This window comes from Prionailurus bengalensis, chromosome A2, assembly GCF_016509475.1.
Source record: "Prionailurus bengalensis isolate Pbe53 chromosome A2, Fcat_Pben_1.1_paternal_pri, whole genome shotgun sequence".
Taxonomy (NCBI): domain Eukaryota; kingdom Metazoa; phylum Chordata; class Mammalia; order Carnivora; family Felidae; genus Prionailurus; species Prionailurus bengalensis.
Window position 1 is genome coordinate 98,005,324 of NC_057348.1, and position 21,573 is coordinate 98,026,896.

At 39.2% G+C, this 21,573-nt stretch overlaps 1 protein-coding gene across 1 annotated transcript in view; it reads left to right on the forward strand.

Annotated features, from left to right (window-relative positions):
* Nucleotides 1-14,407: 14,407 nt before the first annotated feature.
* Nucleotides 14,408-21,573, forward strand: part of ASB4 (ankyrin repeat and SOCS box containing 4) — a 61,345-nt gene continuing 54,179 nt past the window's right edge. The window contains exon 1 of the mRNA XM_043588921.1: nt 14,408-15,716. Coding sequence (XP_043444856.1) covers nt 15,530-15,716 — 187 coding nt within the window. The 5' untranslated portion in view covers nt 14,408-15,529. The remainder of the gene's footprint in view (nt 15,717-21,573) is intronic.

Sequence of the window (21,573 nt, forward strand, 5' to 3'; positions counted from 1 at the left end):
CTACCAGGGGAGAGAAGATTCTATTTCCCTGTGATTCCTCTGGAACTGCAGTGCTATAAATCTGCAGTTGCCTGTTAGTGGATTTGCATTTTACTGCAATGTAATACTTTTCCTCACAGGGGAAAGCAGTCAGCTCTCACTAATAGGGGCTTTAATGATGCTCTGCCAAGGTCCACGTGCATAGCCTGGAGCAAAAAGGCTCAGGACAGGCTCCAAATTCAACAGCAGGGTTAACTACAAGAGAGCCTCTTTGCAGAATGATAAAACACTGTTAACCTCAGCTAGATTTGTAGCTGACCCCAAGGAGGGCCCCTGCAGAGTAACATAAGTCTACGTATAAAATTCCAACTCGGGTCCTCCTGGAAATTTGTGTTTGCCATCCCACGGTATTTGCATATTTTAGGCATGCTATGGTTAAGTCAAGATTTGCCAGAACTTGTAGAGAAAATCAAACTGCCTCGGTACAAGGAAGCCAATCTGATAAGTCCTCTATCTCCTCTCTCAATGCTTGAGCAGTCTGGCACTAGAATAAACAAATGCTCACCAATGGCGAGTTTCCATGGAATCGGTTGCTCCGAGGCCTTTTCTGAAGTGAAGGGTAGTGAGCTGATTTTCTCCACCAGGGCAGCAATGATACCAATGAACAGAAACTATAAGGGGGAAAAAAAGCCATCTTCTCAAAGAAGACAAAAAGGGAATTCTGTGTCTCTCTCATTCAGAGGAGCCCAAACCCTTATATTCAAGATCTGTGGGGCTACGCTGAATTAATAATGACGGCTAACATCTTCTAGCATTTACTATGCCCCAGACACCCTTGTAAGGGCTTTACATGTGTCAGCCCAGTTAATCCTCACAACAAGCCAGGGAGGTAGGTATTATTATTATTATCTCCATTTTAAAGGTGAAGGACCCGAGGCACAGAGAGGGTAAGCAGTTAAGTTAGGAGAGCAGCTGCTCGGCTGGCCGCAAGAGCTACAGGTTCATCCGGGACAATAACACGCAGTGAGGAGTTCCCGGTGGGGCCCGGCTGTGTGTGCAGCTGCTGAGTCTGCGTCCTGTTTGTCCTCACAATAAACCCCCATTAACGAGGGAAGCACAATTGATCTCCCTTGCTCTTGCAACCTGAAAGAGCTTATAGAATACAGATCCTATTGTGGGTGCTTTTCTAATTTGGAGAATTTTTTTTTATATATATAAACGGAATAATCAGCCCCTTAATGTATCCATAGGGAATTCAGGAAAGGGATGAAGAAGCGGCTCCTGTTTTTGAGGCATTTGCAATCATTGTTGGAGAGACAGAGCCAACAGATGGGGAACAATAGTGAGGGACTCTAGGGCTGGTGTAAGCAAATGCCGCTCTGTGGTCTTTGCCGCTGAATGGTGTGGGAAATGGGAGAGGGGATGGGTATTTACTCACACTGGCTATCCGGTTAGGTGGGCTGGGGGATGGAAAGAAGAAACTGGGTGGCTTTGGGCATATTGGTTATGTTTAGACTTCACTTTCCTCAACTGTAAAATGAAGTCATAAATAAAGTCGTAACATTCAATGAACCCTGACCTTTTCTGTAATGTTGGATTTTTACATGTGATATTTGCTAAAAGTCGAGATACACCCATGACTGCTCTGGCCCAGACTGAAGATCACATGGTCAGGTTATACACTTTCCTGACCTCCCGTTAGCTCTCAAGAGCCTAAGTGTCCTGCACTTTTTTAGCCTTAACTTTTCTCACCTATTCACTTTAATGATTGCCTCATCCATATATATATATATATATACACACACACACATATGTGTATGTGTATATATATACATATATACATATATATGTATATATATATGTATATATATATATATATATCTTTTTTTCCTTAGCTATTTGCATTTTTCTTTGTTTCTTTTTTTTTTTTTTTTTACCAAATACAAAAGTAGGATATACATAGTGGTAGTACTTAATAATAACTTGTGTGTTTTAGTATTTTAAAGAAATAAAATTTACCAAATGGGATCATCTGTTGTCTCACTCATTATCATGTAAATGTTTTTCTTGTGTCTTTATTGTTTTTGTATATATATTTTCAATATCCTAAGTTATTCTAATCCCCAGTAACAGGTTATGATTTCTTAACATACAGCTGCAAATCAATGAGGTCTGTGATGGAAATAAAACAAATTTAGAAAAATTATATCATTATGCATACCATGTTTTCAGTGGTAGAATGTTTTTTATCCCAAATAGGACTGTGGTTAAGACAAAAAAAAAAATTATCTGATGTTCCTGATCATTGAAATTTAAAAACAATAATTAAGGAAGAGAGACTTAAGTATTTTTGTAGTATGACCCTTAGAATCAGGTGGCTTTCTCTAACCTAGCAAATATCCTACAGAGCCCATAAACCAGCTGTTCTTTAAGTGTGTTCCCCAGGCCAGCAGTACTGACATTGAACAAATCCTCAGATCTCACCCAAACTTAATCAGAACTTTGGGAGGGGGGCAGCAGCCTTCCCAATAATTCTGAAATATCTTAAAATTTGAGAACCACTGCCATAATCCAGGCAGCAATGGAATAGACAGATCATAAATTATGTTTAATGACTATCTTTCCTTAATAGTCCCTCCTCATGCCCAACTGGAAATCGAATTTGGAAGTAAAATTACAACCCAGAGTATTGGCAGGCTTTAGTGATTCCCACTATAGGCTGAATTTAATATCAACTGTTCTATTTGAATTCAAGTCTCCCCCCCCCCCATATATATAGACCCAAGTCATGTTTCCAATGTTATCTTCTCCTGTTCACATACTTCTTATTATAGTGAAATTGGATTACCATTCTCTCCCCTATGCCCTCACCCTCTGCATGCAGGAGAGTTGACATAAGACAGGGAAGAGACTTTGATAAGTGGAGATTTAGGGGCGAGTACATTTCTGGATGGTGCCAAGGCGTGATCAAATGTATCAAGTCACCCTAGTTTCTTGGTTTCCAACAAAATCTTATGTCAGTTATCATTTCCTTTATGAAATCTTTCTTGATCCTTCAACTGGAAGGTGTGATCTCTCCCTGTATAATGCCCCAGCCCTTCCCCTCCTGTGTTTGGTATTTCCTCCACAGTATATATAGCTTATTCTGTCTTCTTATGTAGCCAGTATTGTCTGATTTCTTTGATTGGACCATAAGTTGTTGAGATCAGGGGCTGCTTCCTACTCATCTTTCTGCCATGCCTATCACAGTGCCAGACACAATAATAACTCCGTCAATAGTTGTTGCATTGTGGAATGGAGTCACAGGGCTACCCACCAAGCCCAGAGAGTCATCGGATAGCTTTTGGTCAAGGCTATTAGCTGTTATGAGTTAGAGGTACATTGCCTGCTTGTCCCCAAATATTCCCTCGCAGGTAATCAACATGCATTCTTTGTAAGATTTATAGAAAGCTTACAACCCAGGTTGAAAATACAAAGTCCACCCAGGAGGGATCAAGAAATAGAAGGAAGATCCCGAGGACAAGCCTAGCTCTTTTACCCCCTGGAGCTATCAAGGGCAGCGTATAGACACTAGAAAGGACCGGCTGGGAAACGGGAACAAATCTTTGATTTCACAGTCTTGCCTGGGGCCTTGACTGACAGTAGCTGCTGCTTTAACTTCCATCTGTGGCTTCACGCCTTTTTAGAAGAGACTCAGGAAATCTCACTCTGGTCTTACAGGGAATATTTTCAGCCTAAGAGGAAAATTGTGAGCATGAGAAGCAAGCTTGTCTTGCTTTCCCACACCCAGAGACAGAGACTCCTAAAACAATAACGGTCTAGAAAGAATCTGAAGACACCCGGTACAAAATGTATTTAGTTTATTAGTGTCCTTAATACCACTGCGGTGAAAACAAACAAGAAATGGACAACCCCTCCCCCAAACAACGTTTAATTTATATTTATGTATTTGTTAGCGGCTCGTGTCTTGAAATTCATCTATAACATCATAAACCCGTGGAAAATTCTGAACAGTGAAATTCATTGTTAGGAAAATATGATAAGGAAAGATATGGTTTATGTGGCTAAGACCCCCCCCCCCCAAATTTTAATCTATATTTGCGATTAAATCTAGATCACGTTTTATCTGCATTGGCTCAAGTTTGGTTTTTTTCCCCCTCAGGGATCCTGCAGCTGTTCCTCCAGGTTCATTTGCCGAGGAACACTGCCATCATGCGGCCTGATGTGGTAAGGACAGCTGATAAAAGACAACAGGGTTTTAATTTTGATGCTCTCTCCAGAGAAATATTTGCGGCTTTAAAATGTGCTTTGTTGTTGGAAGCTGGATTTGTTGATTCATTTCTAAAGCAGCATCGTTAAGATATTTTCCAGGGGACTAATTCTGTGTCTGTTTTTGAACCCCCATGTATATAGTGACCACATTAAAAATTATCACATATACAAAATAATAAATGATCCTGTTTATTTTATGAATTTGTCAAGTGTTCATAAATTTATCCACTTTAAAGACAGTAGAAAGTCTTTATCATGTAAACTAACATTCTCTCTGCACACCATGAAGTCCATTGAGAGAGATGAGAGGTAGGGAACTGTCTGGAGGTAGCATCATGTGGTCTGAAAGCTGGAACTATGAAACTTGACCCTAGGTCAGAGCCTCCAGTTTGCCACTAATTAACTATGTAATCCTGAGCAAGGCACATACGCTACCTTGCCTCAGTGCTTTCTTAAATGGAGTAGGTTTGGTACACTTAAGTCAAAACCGTTTTCCAGTTAATTCTGTGATTCTGACCTGACAAGTAAACAAGCTCTTTAAAAAGCAAGAATGTTGTTTTTCTTTCCCTATGATTTTCCTGTAAATATGCTCTCTCTTCCTCTCCGCCCCCACCCCGCAGCCCTAACTGAAGCTTTGTCTGCATGACTCATCATGCAAAATTTTCTCTGCAAGAACCCAGAGATTATGTGTTGTGCTCAGCACGTTCCAGTGCAAACGGCTTTCATGCATTTTGTGGGCATTCATAGTTTAGGTATCTCCACAGATAGAAAATAAACTTGATGAATCTTTCAAATTGGTAAACAGCTTCCTGGCTTCTGAGAGCTGTAGGTCTTAAAAAACGTTCCAGAATGTTAGTAAAGACAATTCAGAACAGTCTGGTGTCTTTAACACCTGAAAGGGAAGGGCAATTTTCTTTCCTAACTACATCTTCTGCTTTATAAATTTGTCAAGAGTGGAAAGAGGATTCAAATACTGCTTGGAGCACAATCGTGAGGTTAATGTTCTGATGAGACAAAATTATGACAAATAATTCCCCGGAGTTGATTTTGTGATGTGCATAGCAGGGTGAGGGATGGAAATACAAGCTGGTGTTGATATTTAAAGTGGAAGGGCATGTAAACGCAGGTCAGTTGCTAGGCGACCTAGAGCACAAAGCTAATGCCCCTCTGGGTGCGCAGGATGTTTTATCTCAAGAAACCTTGTCTTTCACAGTCAACGATGACATTAAATATATAGTCTGTCAAAATTCAGGTGGACTAGAGCTTGGTTATTACTTGTGTCCATTCAGCCATTCTGTCATCTGCCACCCATAAAGGGAGCAAATGAAAGAGAACAATGTAACATCCTGCCAGTGACCAAGGTGCTCCAGGAAAGCTTAGCGACTCGCTACGAATTCAGTTTAAACACTCTTACACGAAAAGACAGCTGGCTTGTTCGCTGATACCAGTTTCAATAAGTGTGCAGCAGTGTCCGAACAATCACTTCAGCGTTCCAAAGTGAGTGATGCCAGGCCACAGAGTTCTAAGGGAAGATGTGCTTGAGTAGGATTCTGGACCCTGTTTACAGAGCAATCGGTTCAGCCATTTGTGGGATTTTTAAAAACAGATTTCAAGCTAACCACACTTCCGGTTTGTAATTACCACCAAGAGTATAGATGCGCAAAACTTTACACCTGGCAGAGTTTTGAGAGTTCTTTCAGCGACCCCCACTGGTTGAAGATGGAACCCGAGCCTGTCTGTGGGCAACGGTGATGGGCAGCCCGTTAAGAAAATCATAGCCAAAACTTCTGCCCTTGTACAACATTGTCGAGCTTTGCCAATATCCAGGAGACACTATATACTCAATGAGAGAAAAAAACTAAAAGCTGAGAAGTGGGTCTAGTAGGTTTTATTTTACTTAGAAGAAACTGAGTCCCTGAGAAATATTTTCAGTTATTCAAACACGCAGCTAATAATCACCAGAGCTGGGAACACTATACAGGTTTCCCAATCCAAGGCTCTTTTACGGTAACACCATCTAGTCTTTCTTGGGACAGTTGTGATGCCCTGCTATTCTAGTGATATGAAAGGCAGCGATAGAAATCCTGTAATGCTTTGAGAATGCTTTACAATGTACAAAGCAAGTTTATATATATCATTTCATTGGATTCTTAACAACCTTGGGAATTATTCTCATGAAATAATATGCTTAACACAGAGAATTGATCTGCATTGTTATACAAGCATAGTTCTAATTCTACTGCTTTTTAGGTCTCTGTTATAATCGTATTGCCATGCCCCAATATCAAGAGTGACATAGTGGCCTTGGAAGATAGAGAATTGGAACCCTACTATGGTTTGGACTTTTTTTTTTTTTTTTTTTGCATGCGTTTGCTCCACTTCAGTATAGAATACCCACAAATAAAATAAAATATGCCCTTTACTGCTTATCTGTGGAAAATAATAAGCTTATCATCAGTTCTAAGCCAGTTTGGAGATACTACTAGGTATCAGGCCAGACATAACAGTAAATATGAAGATGTTGTCCTAGGCCAAACTTTGAGAGAATTGAATTGCACTTGGGTTTGAGAAGCAGATAAACTGAAATAAATGGATATCCATCAGTTCCACTCCTAAGCTTTATTGAACTTCAAAAATAACCTAAAAGGGGTGGAAGCATCTAAATAAAGATGGCCTCTTAAGGCCACCTCTTTTTCCCTATCTCAGGGCCTTAACATCTCCAGCTCCTGTGACCCAGAAAGTTCTTCCCCTAGATATCAGCATGACTTGGTCTCACACCTCCTTCAAGTTTGTGTTCAGGGAAAATGAGGATGCCTCTGATCATATATTTGAAATTGTAATGCTTTCCAGGGCCATAATATCTTCCCAGGACCAGCTTGAGAGTACAGCAGATTTTTCCTTATTTATTGGCCCAGAGGAGCACACCTTTTTCTAATCTAAACAAGAGTGACTTACAGGGTGGGCCATGACCCTAGACCTTGCCGGGTTTATTTTGCTCAGTGGCATGTATTACCCCCTGGCAAACTATGTATTTTACTGTCCGATCTTTTTAAATAGTCTGATTGCCTTTACTAGCTACAAGCTCCATAAGTACGAACTTTCTGCATGTATCTACAGTGTGGGGGAGAATCACTACTGGTAGCTAAGATGGACCCCAGTGATTCTCACTTCCCAGTGACCATGTCTCTCTTTTATCCCCACTCACACTAAATCAGGCTGCTCAGTGTGACAAACAGAACGTGTTAGAAATGGCAGTGTACAAGTCCCTAGGTTAGATAAAGTAAGGAATTGCACCTCCTGACTCGCTCTCTTGGATTTTCCATGCTGGGGGAAGCCAGCTGCTATATCATGAGGACATTTGAGCAGCACCATGGAGTCCATGGACAGGAACCAAACTGTCAGCACCAACTTGTTAGCCAAATGACCAAGCCATTTTAAAAGGGGATCTTCTAACTCTTAGCCTTTGAGTCTTTCAGCTGAAACCTCAAATATCATGTAGCAGAGACAAGACTTTCTCACTGTGCCTTGTCTGTAGCCTTAACCCACAGAAACCATGAGACGTATGATTATTGGTGCTTTAAGCCGATACATTTTGGGGTTATTCGTGATGTAGCAAAAGATAGCCAAATAGTGCCTGGCCCACAAAAAGTTCCCAATAAATATTCATCGAATTAAGGGATAAATGTAAGCAGATTTTTTCCCCTAGGGTACTCAATGATCATAATATAATGCCTGTTATTAACCTAAACAAAACTATACAAAGTCTTAGTTCAATAGCTACATTGGTTTTGGGAGTCTCAGGATGTAGGCTTGAGTCTTGGATCTCTTACACATTTGCCATTTGACCTTGAATAATTCACCTCCAGTCTTTGGTTCTTGATTTTCCTAATCTGTAAGCTAGAAATAATGGTAACAGTTATAGTTCTGCTACTAACACTACCACCAACTTGCAAGACCCCCGTTGACAGTGTAGACCCCTGGATCAGAGCTCTCTTGAAACTCGTGTCACAAATGAAATTGCCCATTATGTGAACAAATAAGTCTTCTTTAATGTTTAAGTCAGTTCCATGTGTTGGTGTCGCCTAAACCCAAAAGCTCTTTATACAGAGCATCAACACTAACACAAATGAAGCAATAGCAAACAAAACAAGGTGACATGTAATGAGTACAATGTTACATGCCTGACTTAAGTATCACAACTAAGAAGGAAGGGATTGTCGGAGGATCCTATCGACCATCTTTGCGAGCTGATGGCAAGGACATCCTAATTCATCTGCCCGGGAGAGTCAGAGAGGCCCAGTGGGGTCTGTTTTCATAGAAATTTTGGCTTTTGTAGGTATATTTTAGAAGCCTTGGCATTGAATTTATTCCCTCTGACTGCATTTGACAGGTAATTGCTGGCTGAGTAGCATCAAATTGATGTTTACATGCCATAAAGGACCAAGGAGTTATTTGTGTTCCAGAGAAGACACTATGAGTGGCCAGACTTTGTTGTGCACAGACATCAAGAAAACAAGCAGCCAGGCTTCTGTGACCGCTGCCTCCCCCGTAGGTCCCCAGAGAGTACAAGAGGGTCTTCTGGGCCACTTGCCACAATATCATCACCTTGTCGGAAAGCTCTTCATTTTGTTCCAAGGGCAGAGGACACTGTCCTGGGCGTGTTGTGAAATACTAATAAAAAACTCATCTACAGATTGAAGAGTTTTCATTTTTAAAAGCTGAAGAGACAGGGGTTTCTGACAGGCCTGGATGGACAGCATGAAACATGACCACTGTGAAATCTGGCCTCCTGAGGCCTGGAGATATGGTGACTTGAAGCAGTGGTGTGGACAATGTAAGCAGCTCTCAAATCTGTCTCATTAGCATTGGTCACATTGCTTCCTATATGTTAGAATGACTTTGATGGGCAATGTAATTAAACTGCTGTTTGTTTTGTAAGTGCAAGTGATTATCTCTTAGTTTTATCCTCTGCTGCTCAAGTAGATTGGTCACTGATTGATTTTTTTTTAGCATAATAATACAGGTAACTTTCTCCATTTTATACATTTCTTCATGGAAATTTGCTTTGTTTCCTCAAATTATTCCACAAGGTTTAGATTTTTTATTTTTATGGCCAAGAGATGGGACTGAAATAGCCTCTGTGGGAAAAAGTAAGTTCTTTCTTTAAGTTGAAATTGTAAACTTGTTTCCAAATATTAACAGCAATGTTTTTTTATTTATTTGAAAATCATGTTTCTTGTAGCTTTCAGGGCCAAGTCTTGAGAGGTTTATCAACCCAAGGAGAGAAAGTACAGAACAACCTAGGATAAATGGGCCATTGATCAAATTTAGTCCCAATGTTGACTTTTAGAAAGATGATAATAGTGAAAAGCAGGCATTAAGAAAACAAGGATTTTTTTTTTCTAGATCACTTTACCTCCTTCTTTTGTATATCAAGGACCATGCCCAAAGAACTCAGGATCATGGAGTTTCTTCCACAATGCAAAGATGACAACTTTTCTACCTATGGAGGGAGGTCAAGCTTGCTAGGGGGAAAAAGGTAAAGTTAAAAAGGAAGCAAAATATCTAAGACTGGACCTTTCTAGCCAGGAGGCTGGACTTCTGGAGGGACTAGGAGGAGAAATACAGGTAGATAGAGGAATTAGATGCCGTGTTCTCATCCCTGTTCAGGTGCCTAATAGTTCTTCCAGGGGTGAACTTCGGTGGAGCAGTGGAGGGGGGAAGGGATTTAGAAACAACCAGAAATTCCTGTCTAAGGACAGAGATTAATGGCCAGCATCAGGAAGCATGTAGATTCCTTGGAGAACTCCAGCCATCAGCTAAGGTCCATGTCTATTCTTGCCCTAAAAAGGTGATAAGAAAAAGGCTATCCAAAGCTGCTATTCCCCATGAAGTGTGAGGGGGTGGCAGGGTGCCTGGAGAGAGGACTTGGAATTTCCTCTGTATGCATTGCAGTAACCTAGCCAAAAGGCTGCAGTGTTTGAAGACATCACGTTTGGAGACAAATGACCAGGATCACGTGCTCCATTGGTGGGAGCCAGAAATCTGAATACAGTCAAGAACAATTTAGAGGAGGCACTGTGCCACTCTGCCATGGAAATCAAGGAGGGCTCCCAGGACAATGAGTCCATCTGAGGACTCCTTCTCCTCCCATGAGATCATATAAGCTACACTCCTACCCCTGACTGATATTCATCTGGTACGCACTAGTCTGGCCCTGTTGATTATTTATGATCAAAGCCTCTTCTAACTGATGCTGGTTGTTAAATATTAGTATTTTGAATACTATTCTTATTAACATATCCCGTATTTCCAGAAACCATCTTAGAGGAAAGTTAGAACTCCCAAAAATAGAGAATTTAATCCGTAGCGACTGAGCATTTACCTAAAGAGACTGCTAAAAATTTGAATAGGGCTTAACATATTAAGTTGGACTAAAATTAAGTTGTCCTTCCGTTTGCCTCTAAGGTGAAAAACCCGTAAAGGGAGGCTCGGATTAACTAATTGAATATAAACAAACCACATTGCTTCTCTATGAAATTTAGTGAATTTGCAGCTTTGTGACAAATTCTGGTGTAGAGGAGTTTGGAAAGATTTGGGGACTTCCATTTTCACTTCAGTCCATCAGCAATGCTAAATCCTGTAGGGCAGGGACTTTGGTCTCTTTTGTTCACAGCTGTATCTCCAGTGCTCAGAATAAATGTCTGGCACATGGTAGGTGCTCAATAAATATCTGTTGAAGAAATTACAACTATAAGATAAGGCAGACTTGCAAAGTGCCCTTAAGGAATCACAATGCAATTTCAACAAAAGCAAAGAGTCGCTGTGTGACCTCCATCATACTCCCTTAGCTTTCAGCTCCCTCTAGCATATTATATTCCATTTTAGGCCCCCAAATTTAAGAGCGGCATTCTGCAATAAACTAGAGAGGATCCAGAAGAGAGTAGGTAGGACAAGAGAATTCTGAAAAAACACCCCAAATAAGGAATAGTTGATACTAATTGAGGGAAAAAATGACTGATGAGGGATAGGATACTATTTTGAAATGTTAGAAATTCATCAAAGATGAAAATGAAATAAGTGTATGATTGCATGTTCATAATTAGACCCAATGAAAAAAATTATGGATAGGCAATTTTGGCTCAATGTAACAAAAATACCAACTTTAATTTTCCAATAACGGAATGGATTGCTTTGTGAACCAGGATGTGAGAATTACATTTTACCTTGTATTTTCTTTTCCATATTCACTGGTATTTGCCTCCCTTTCCCCTAAGCTCATTGTATCTTCTTGAAAGCAGAAAACTGTAAAATTTGGAATGTAGGGTTAGATTAAAATTTTATTACTGTTAAGAGTTGTGGGGCCTATCAACTGATTGTCAGTTATCTCAGTCCCTAGGGTCATAAGGTGGCAAACTCAAATCTGAGAACATATCCTTGACTATTGAGTCCATAGCGCACTCATTATCTGATGTCTGTTGCAAAGTGAAGTTGCAAATTTTGTAAAAGAGGTAAGACATCAGGAAATTGATGAAAATGTAAGAGAATTGCCCAGTCTCATACAAAACCATTTGCTAATGAGGATTTGGTAGGGTCATTTCTGTTAATAACTGAATAAGAAGAGTCTGAAAACAAAAGGAGTTGATAAGTGCTCCAGCGGGAATTCTAGCAACTGTGTTTGAAAGTCATTGGAGTATCCAAGGATGAAGACAGGCCCTTGGCAAAACTGATGAAGCCCTTGAATACTTTTTGCAAAAATGATCCTTTTTATATCAGGTTGACAAAAGTCACTCCAAAGATACAGGATATTGCTTCATGTTGTTAAAAATTGATCAGAAAAGTTATCTTACCCAGGAAATGGTAGACAATTTATTTTGTGGTCTTTTTTTTTTTTTAATATTTATTTATTTTTGAGAGAGACAGCATGAGCCAGGGAGGGGCAGAGAGAGATGGAGACACAGAATCCGAAGCAGGCTCCAGGCTCTGAGCTGTCAGCACAGAGCCCGATGTGGGGCTCCAACCCACAAACTGTGAGATCATGACCTGAACCGAAGTCGGACGGCCAACTGACTGAGCCACCCAGGTGCCCCTTTTTTATTTTGTGGTCTTACAACTTACATATAGCTTCTGTCCACTTAAATTTTGTTAAATATTAGGTGAAAAAATATTTCTCATAATATTTGCTTTTATTTTTTAAGATGAATTTAAAATGAGTTTTCTCCCCCTGTTGTGAAATTTAGTCTTCATTTTACATAGATTCCATTTTGGTGGAATTTTCCAGCAATAATTATCCTCCAAAAGTGCACAACTTCTGGATCTCTTTGTTTCCTCCACCAGAGATATTTTTTTCTCTTAGCTTTGTCAAAAAGGGACAAAACATATCTATAAATGCTATTCCTCTATGTGAGTTGCCCGTATGGATATAAAAGGAACAGCTGCACCTTATTTGCCACCTAGCACAGTACTAAGGACCTTGGAAATAATCAGTTAATAATTCTTTTTTCATTTGCTATTTATTCATTCATTTGCACTAAGTAGTTATTCTGAGTTAACAAGTTATCCTTATTAATAATATGTTACCTATATACATATACAGAAATACTTTTTATGTATTATGTAATATGTTTATTGTAGATGAATTCAGAAAATAAGAAAGAGATCAAGAAAAAATCAGATGTAATCTTACCACTAGGAAATAAAAGTGGATGATATTTTGCAAATAGATGCTTATAGACTTTTCTTCCTATATGTGCATAAAGTATATGTATTTATACACTTGTATATTATACAAATATATACAGACTACATAAGCATATATAATATAATATACAAATTATATAAGCATATAAGAATACATATTTGTACATCATATAAATATAGATATTTTAAAGATATTTATACTATGCATACTATTTTATAAATTGTTTATCTCAGACATTTTTAATAAGCATATATCTACCTAATCATAATGACTGAAGAGTATTCGATTACATGATTATGTCATAATTTGTTTATGAAATTTTCTACTCTTGGTCATTTAGATTTCTTCCAAGAACTTTTTTTATTATTAACAATGTAATTACCCACACATATATTTATATTCATTTGTCCATCCTTTTCAGGCGAAATATTTTATACCACGTTAGGCTTGAAGATTTAAAAATTAAGAATATTAACAGAACATTTAGGGGCACCTGGGTGGCTCAGTCGGTTGAGCGTCCAACGTCAGCTCAGGTCATGATCTCATGGTTTGTGGGTTCAAACCCCGCGTCGGGCTCTGTGCCGACAGCTCAGGGCCTGAAGCCTGCTTCAGATTCTGTGTCTCCCTCTCTCTCTCTCTCAGCCCCTCCCCCATTCTCTCTCTGGCTCTCTCTGTCAAAAATAACCATTAAATTTTTTTTTAAAAAAAGAATATTAACAAAACATTTAAACACTAAAAAACAAGCAAAATGAATCTACAGGATTAGAAGTCAAGACAATGGTTGTCACTGGGGAGTCAGGTGAGTGTTTTGATTCGAAAGAGACATAAAAAGTGTTTCAAGTGTGTTTGGACGATTCTATGGTTTGATATGGAGGTCCATCACATGGGAGCGTTCACTTCTTAAAAATGTAACGAACTGTATGTTTATGACTTGTCCCTTTCCACCTTCTTGTATTTATGTAACACATTAATAAAATAAATTAACAAATTGTGCTATGGTATGCACCCATGTTTACATCCTTAAGTAAATCCTAAGAACCAAATGCTTAGTATTATCATTTTAAGTTTTCTTAAATTCATGTTGCTAATTATTCTGCAAAAAGTTTGCACCAGTTTTGACTCTTACCAACAATATATAAGATGTGATTTCACTGCATTCAAATTTATACTTACTGTCATCATTTTTCTAATGTTTAATGATTTATAAATTTAAAATTTGACTATTTCTCTGTCTAACTTTTTATTTGAAGAAGTTTCAAACTTCTAGAAAACCTGAGAGGCACCTGCATGGCTCAGTCAGTTAAGTGTCTGACTCGATTTCCATTCAGGTGGTGATCTCAGCCCCACGTTAGTCTCCATGCTGACAGCACAGAGCCTGCCTGAGATTCTGTCTCTCCCAATCTCTCTCTCTCTCTCTCTCTCTCTCTCTGCCCCTCCCCCACTCGTGCTTTTTTTTCTCTCTCTTTCTCAAAATAAATAAACTTTAAAAAAAAAGAAAAGCTGAAAAAATAATATAACAGACACCCATAGATCCTTCATTAGATTTGCCAACTTTCAACTTTTTGCTACATTTTTTTGTTTCTCTGCCTCTAATCATAGCCCCCCCACACACTTGCATGTGCACACACACAAGTGTGTGTGTATATAGGCACACACATATTATTTACATACATACATATATTATTTTTTCATTTGTGAACTATCTGAAAAGATTTAGACATCATGACAACTTACTCCTTAATGCATCACTTAAGAGTAAAAATATGTTTCTACCTAACCATAATACCTCCATCATGCCTTGAAACATCAATAGTTTTTCCAAATTATGAAGTAATATCTAATCTATATTCATATTTCCACAATTGCCCTCAATATATACTCTTTTCTGTTTTTTAAATACTGCATTAAAGTTCATTCACTCATTGCAGTTGGCTGTTTTGTTTCTTCAGTCTTTTTTTTTTTTACCTAGAACAGTAATATCCACCATACCCTACCCCACTTTCTCTCTTGACATTGAAAGTTTTCAAGTCCACGTCACTTGAAAACTTTCTGTTTGTTTTCAAATGTGCGCAACTGTGCTTGCTTTTACAGGCTTATGTTACACAATTATTATAGGTTTGCAGGAGTGCACATATCAGCAACTGTAACAAATTTTCATTTTTGCCTATTGGTTAATCAAAGCAAGTGGCTGGATCTCCAGTTGGGCACCAGATGTTTTTACTGAGAGAGGAAAAAAAAAGCATTAAGAGCTTTTAAATCTTACACTATTGCTTTGATCATAGAAGAAATAATACTGACATTTCGTTCTCCAAAGTGTGTTGTGAGGGTTTTCCTTGATATTGACACAATATATTCTTCAATGAATCAGTTAGTGTAGAACCAGTTTAAAAGACCTGAAAAGGGAGTGACAGCCAAGAAGGATATTTTGAAGTTTGAAATGATCCCTATATAAATAGAACGGATCAGCATAACTTTGGGATAAAATTAGCCGACAGTTTGTGGGCTCTCGCTTGTGCCTGTTTGCTTGGTGCTACTCTCCTGATAAATCACAACAAAGCTTCCAGAGGGAGAGGAAGGATGGAGGGCACCAACACCCCTGTCACTAAATCTGCAGCTGCCAAGATAGTTAAGAGAAATTTCCTTGAGGCTCTAAAGTCAAATGACTTCGGAAAATTGAAGGCCATTTTAATCCAAAGGCAAATAGATGTGGACACAGTTTTTGAAGTTGAAGATGAGAATATGGTTTTGGCATCTTATAAACAAGGTAAAAACTATAGGTGTGAGTGTAAAATCGATAGAAAACGTATTTGTTTTAAATGCAGTGTCAGTCACCCACTCTAAACCAGTAGTTCTTGGGGTTTAAGTATGTATTTTAAAAATATTTCTGATTTAATCTTTTCTCTTTTTTAACTAGACACCATCATGGGTGGTATAAATATGTTTTTCTTTCTTTTCTTTTGTGTTCTGTTCCTTTTCTATCCTTGTGTCTGGAATTTGAAATCGTGAACAATTATATTTATTAATGTACTTTGCTTTTGTTTCTAACTTTTCTTCTGCCTGTGATGATATAGAATAAAGAAAACATCTCCAGATTATGGCTAAACAGACTGCTAAAATCTAATCCAGTGTGACTGCTAACTGTCTATTAATACAACCACTTAAAGATATATCATTTCTGTATCTATCTGGATGAAAAAGAGGATTTTGCCCCCATTTGGAGGGTTACTGAATGGGGAAGGCTCTGCCTTGAGGCACCTTTTTGGTCCTCAACATGTCAATGAGTTTTTAGTTCAGGCAAAAATCTGAAACCAGAAACACCAAAAAGTTAACTTTTTTCCCTTGGTTACAAGAATAGATCAAAATTGTAGATATTCTCCATACAGAATACCTGCCTTTTAAAGAACTAAGGATAACAAAAATGAGAACTGAATTTTTTTTTTTTATCTGGGGATTTTCTGGAATCCATGCTTAGGAAATGAGAAATGAATTAGAAGTGTGCAGATTCTGATTTCCCAAATCAGCTAGTTTAATGGGGGAACTTGAGTAGCGAGGCCATCTGGTGAGCAGACTACAAGCAAACACCACGTTCTCCATCACTTCTGTTTAAACAAAAGAGACGATAAGGTCAGCATTTGCGGAGAGATAGCAGTTCTTTTTTCAGGTGGAAAGTACTCTTCATTTGCATACAAATCATCAGTGCCATCAATGTTCAGAAACAATGTTAATGGTATATGTTTTCACATTTATTTACCATACTCTGGTTGTTAGTTCGGAAGGAAGGGTATAATAGTGGAGGCCAGTTACTGTGTTTGTGACTCTTACTGAAGGGCTTTATCATACATTGACATTGCTATTTTAGCTAGAAGATAACAAAGAGTTGGTTTTTTGTTTTTTGTGTTTTGTTTTGTTTTGTTTTATTTTGTTTTGTTTTGTTTTTTAAGTAGTTGATTGGGCTCTGTTAGAAAGAAGGAGTGTGTCCCACGTAATCAGATTACTTTCACCTTATGGATTTGTTCGGTGAAAGACTGTCCGAATGCTAAATACATTTTTAAGATATGTTTTAAGCTTATACTGGGTGCTCATGTAAAATAACTGAGGTCCAAGTTGGCATAATTTATGTGACACTGAGCTGTAAAGACTGCCTTTTCCCATCTCCTAAACATGCCAAACTGCATGGATTGCCCAAGGTTCTGAGGTTGTGAGAAAGGGCATTTTAGGGCAGGTTCGAGGGAAGAAGGGTGTTGTTTCTTTTGCTTCCAATGGTGTCATCACCCCTGAATCAGAAGAAGATGCATTTTTAATCTTTTCTGTCAATATGACCAGACTCCCGTGGTGTTCATAGAGCTAAATATTCATTCATGCTAACAGGTGTTTTCATAGTGTTAGGACCACAGAATATGCCTTTCAATTAGAGAAACAGCAAATTACACCCTCTGGGAAAGGAAAAAAGAAGAGTTTGATTCTTATGCATGCCAGATGAATGTATGCACAGAAACAATAGGATATGTGGTCATATCTTCAGGGTTTATACAGGAACTGTGTGTGTGGGCATGAGCACGTTTGTATGTATAGAAAATACATGTATGGGTATAAGAATCTATCTCTTCAATCTTAAACCCAGATTAAAGTCTTATCTTTCTTCAAAGCTTCTTCTAACTTTCTTTTTCACACTTTCACACGTCTTCTAGCCTAATTATCAAAGCTTTTAATATTTCAGTCAGGAATGGAAGTGATAAATAGAATCTTAGTTGCTAGCCAAGCAAAGTCGACCTAAGTGGCTGGATTAAACTTTGTGAGACTTTATTAAATGATAGCAGACTTTTTGGACATTGAATGCTATTGGATTGCTCTTCACTAGTTATTTTTTTCAAGCACTCTTGAAAGGCTCTGCACCAAGAAAAGTGTACAGATCATAAGTGTACAGCATGATTAATTTTCACAAAATAAACAAACCTATATAGCCAGCATTAAGATGTGGAAACAGAAACACTACCTGTTTACTTTTAGTGTGGGAATCTTCAGGTTTTGGTTATTTTGTGGCTTATTAAGCAGGACAATGTTTCAAACCTATGAAAGATACCATGCTACCTTTAAATTTGCTTCTATGATTAATAATATAACCCACATTCAATATTTCATTGTCCTGCAGCATATCAACAGGGGTACAATTTATCCCCAACCTTTTTTACTTCTTTTAGGACATACAGCATTTTTCATAGAATTTCAGAAAGCGACCACACTTTTCCCCCTAAATATGGTATGTCTAAGCTAGTAGACAAGTCGGTTTATAATTTTTAGAAAGACAACTCAGAAATCTGTTGGCAAGGAAATCAACTTGGGGTCTAAACATTGCTTCCCCAAATCCACAATCCAATTGGCACACTAATGGAAGCAAATGTAAAATGTGGATTTTGTGAGGAGGGCAGAACAAAGCATCTGGAAATTCACTTCTGCTTCCTCATCTCTAGCAACAAAGAACAAAATCCCAGAGCTCAGGTTCAAGCTGTGGGGCCCGCCCAGACCCAGTACTTAAGAATGATTCTTAAAGTTAGAGAGATCATGTTTTTTAAAGTTATGTTAAACTTCATGATCAAATCTTCAAATAAAATCATGTTTTTATTAATTGGAAAAAAAACCCCAAAAACATCTGCCTCACACTTTGTAAAGCAAACATTAAAAACATTCTGGTTGGCATTTGGGATAATTCCAGGAGCATAACAGAGACATGTGTCTTTAAAGCAAAAACAGGCAAGCGAAATTCCTTCTACCAGACGACCGCTTTAAGATGGGAATGACGTGAAGAAAAGTTAAATACACGCCCAACTTTTGAAGTGCCCCATACAAGGAGTTGCGAGGTCAAGGGTTTTCCGTGATACAAAGTTTCCTAGAGCCAAGCGCCCAGGATCCAGAGTGAAAGCAGGATCTGTAAGAAAACCCAGAGCTAATTCCTATTGGTTCTCACCAGTGTTCTCTGCCTTGGAAACGCCAACATCCATAAAGCTGTTTCCAAAGCTTTTTCCAACTACATATTTCGATTCTCTTTCCGATGTATGAGCCTTGGCGCGTTAATGATACAGGCAGAATATCATACTTATCTCTTGGGTATGAATTTCCCTCGTCAGCAAGGTTAATCAGAGTCCTTTTATTAATCAGTGTAATGCACTCTAAGCACTTCATTTATGGCCCACAGCAGCAGCTACTTCGGTTGGTAGTCATATTTTTAATTAAAATAACCAATGAATGATTTCACAGGAAAACTTTCTGGCAGGTACTCTATCTACTTTACTAAGTCACAACTTCCTCCCAAGTATCTCAAAAGCTCTTATTTCCACTCTCTTAATGAACAGACTCTTTATCACCTCATGTTCGCTTTGCCAGAAATTCGCTCTCCTACTTTCCTATTACCATCTTAGGGTTCTTATCCCTCCCTGAACGTTCAAACGTTTTTCTTTTACATTTTGCATTTCAAGCTGACTTTGTTTTTCTTTGCTGGGGGAGTTCTGAGATTTATCCTGAAAACATTAGCTATTAAAAAAATAGTCAAGAATTGTGCGTCAGTCTATAATCCTTCAGGACTGTGTAAATACATGGACACAGGCAGAGCAAATGTCTGCTAATCCCGCCACGAGCAGTGTGTCCAAACTTTGGCTGTAATAACAGAAGCTTCTCATGTGTAGGGTTCTTTGAACTCAGATAACATTATAGCTGATAACTGTTGCAGAACCCAGGAGTAGCTGAAAGTTTACCAGAGATGTATACATCCCCCCTAAACACAGAGCAGAATCGATTCCTTCTTCCAAAAACGGCCCAAACACTTTTCTCCTTACCATATTTCCTGAGCTGGGGGCTTTCCACTCGGCTACTCAGGCATCTCTCTTCGGTTTCACATTTAAAGTAAACACACACACACACACACACACATGATTACTCTGCATATTTTTGTAGGGGTGAAACTTCTAAAATCCCTTTAGAACTTTTGCCTACAGGTGCTATTGGTTGAGAAGTGAAATGCGTGTAGCCGTCAGATCACCCGTGGCTATTTAAAGATTTGGGGGAGCCCGGGGTTTGAGTGGATCTGTCAGTACCAGTTATACAGGCGTGAGCCCTTTATGCTACTTAATCTTATTCTTATTTGTAAAGTGGAGGCTTTGTCAGGACCTTCTCTAAATCCCCTGCATGCTGATAATCTACGATGTTATGAAGGGGAAATTATATAAACAGATTATGTGTCATGGTCTGGGGAAGGTGAAAAGTAACTGTAGATACTATAAATCCACATGGGCATGGCCTGTATTTGAGAGTCTCTGTGGGGTTTTTGCATAGGAGGGAGGATCTGTGGTCTCTTCTCTTCTCATTTACACACTTGGCTCAAGAAGAGCTTAGAGCCATGGCTACACAGACTGCAGACCTGGGGGGAGGGGCGGAAGCGTGAGTGGCTCAGGTTAGTGGGAGGCAGCAGCTTCCTCACCCTCCCACTTGGGGGTTCTGTGCCAGGTTCTGCTCCATTCCTGCACTTTGTGCCCATCTGAGCACACAGAGAGCAGCCTGGCATCTGCAGAGGTGAGCGTAGGGGGGGCTCTTTGAAAGATAAATGCTAAGAATCAATCACATGCTAGGTTCTGAAGCCCTGGGACAATTCCGCCCTGGAAAGAAGGCTGAGTATAAAAAATGATTATACCCAATTAGTTAACTGTATTTCTGTTATGCTGCTACTGTTGCTGGTTATATTTTAGAGGACAAATTCTGATGTCTTGGCATTTCAGTATCAACACAAGAATGTTAATAGGTGCTGCATCACCATGGTTTTCGAGGATGGCTTTACTTCAGGTTTGGTCCTCAGAGAGGGTAGGTGTGATGGAAAGGACACTCTTGCTCCTTGGTACAAGGTGCCCCATGACTGCAGCCCCATTTTAAGGTGTGAGTGTATGTGGGTGGCCTCTTGCTATGGGCTTTTCCTTTCTCTACAGGAGGCTTTCCTGCTATGCCGGGGGTTGAATTATCCAGAATCCACCCCCCTTCCCCCACACACATAGCATCACCAAAAAGTTCTGCAACATGGCTTCAAGATATTCTTCAGTATATCGGCCCTGATCTGTATCTGACAATCTGCCCCCTTCCTATTTCTCTATTCAGTTTCTACGGGCACCGCGACAGTGTCTTGTTGCCAACCACCTACACACGTTTCCATCTAGGAGAGGGGAGTTATAAGCACAAGTTCACCCAGGGGGTGGGCTGAATCCCAAAACCCAGCTGTCTCCGGGGCTGATTTACTGGTTAATGATTATGAGCAAAGGACATGCAGATGAAAGGGGCTGAGAGGCTAAGAATGACAGATTCATATAATAAATGGGCAGGATAGACTCTCTACGTGCTACTGGGAATCTAGGAAGAATAAAAAAACATCAACAAGCAAATGCATTTCCATATCAGAGCTGTGGCATATTATAGATGCATTCAGGACCTTCTTTCCTTCCTCGTGATTTGTGAAGCAGGCTTGGCGCTAAACCTATTCTGCTTCCACAAAGACAAAGACAGATGGAAACGCTGCATTGCAGATATCCTGAGTCCATTAGCTTGGACTGAAGTGGGCGACTTATGGCTCTAGCAGGCTGAAAAAGTGG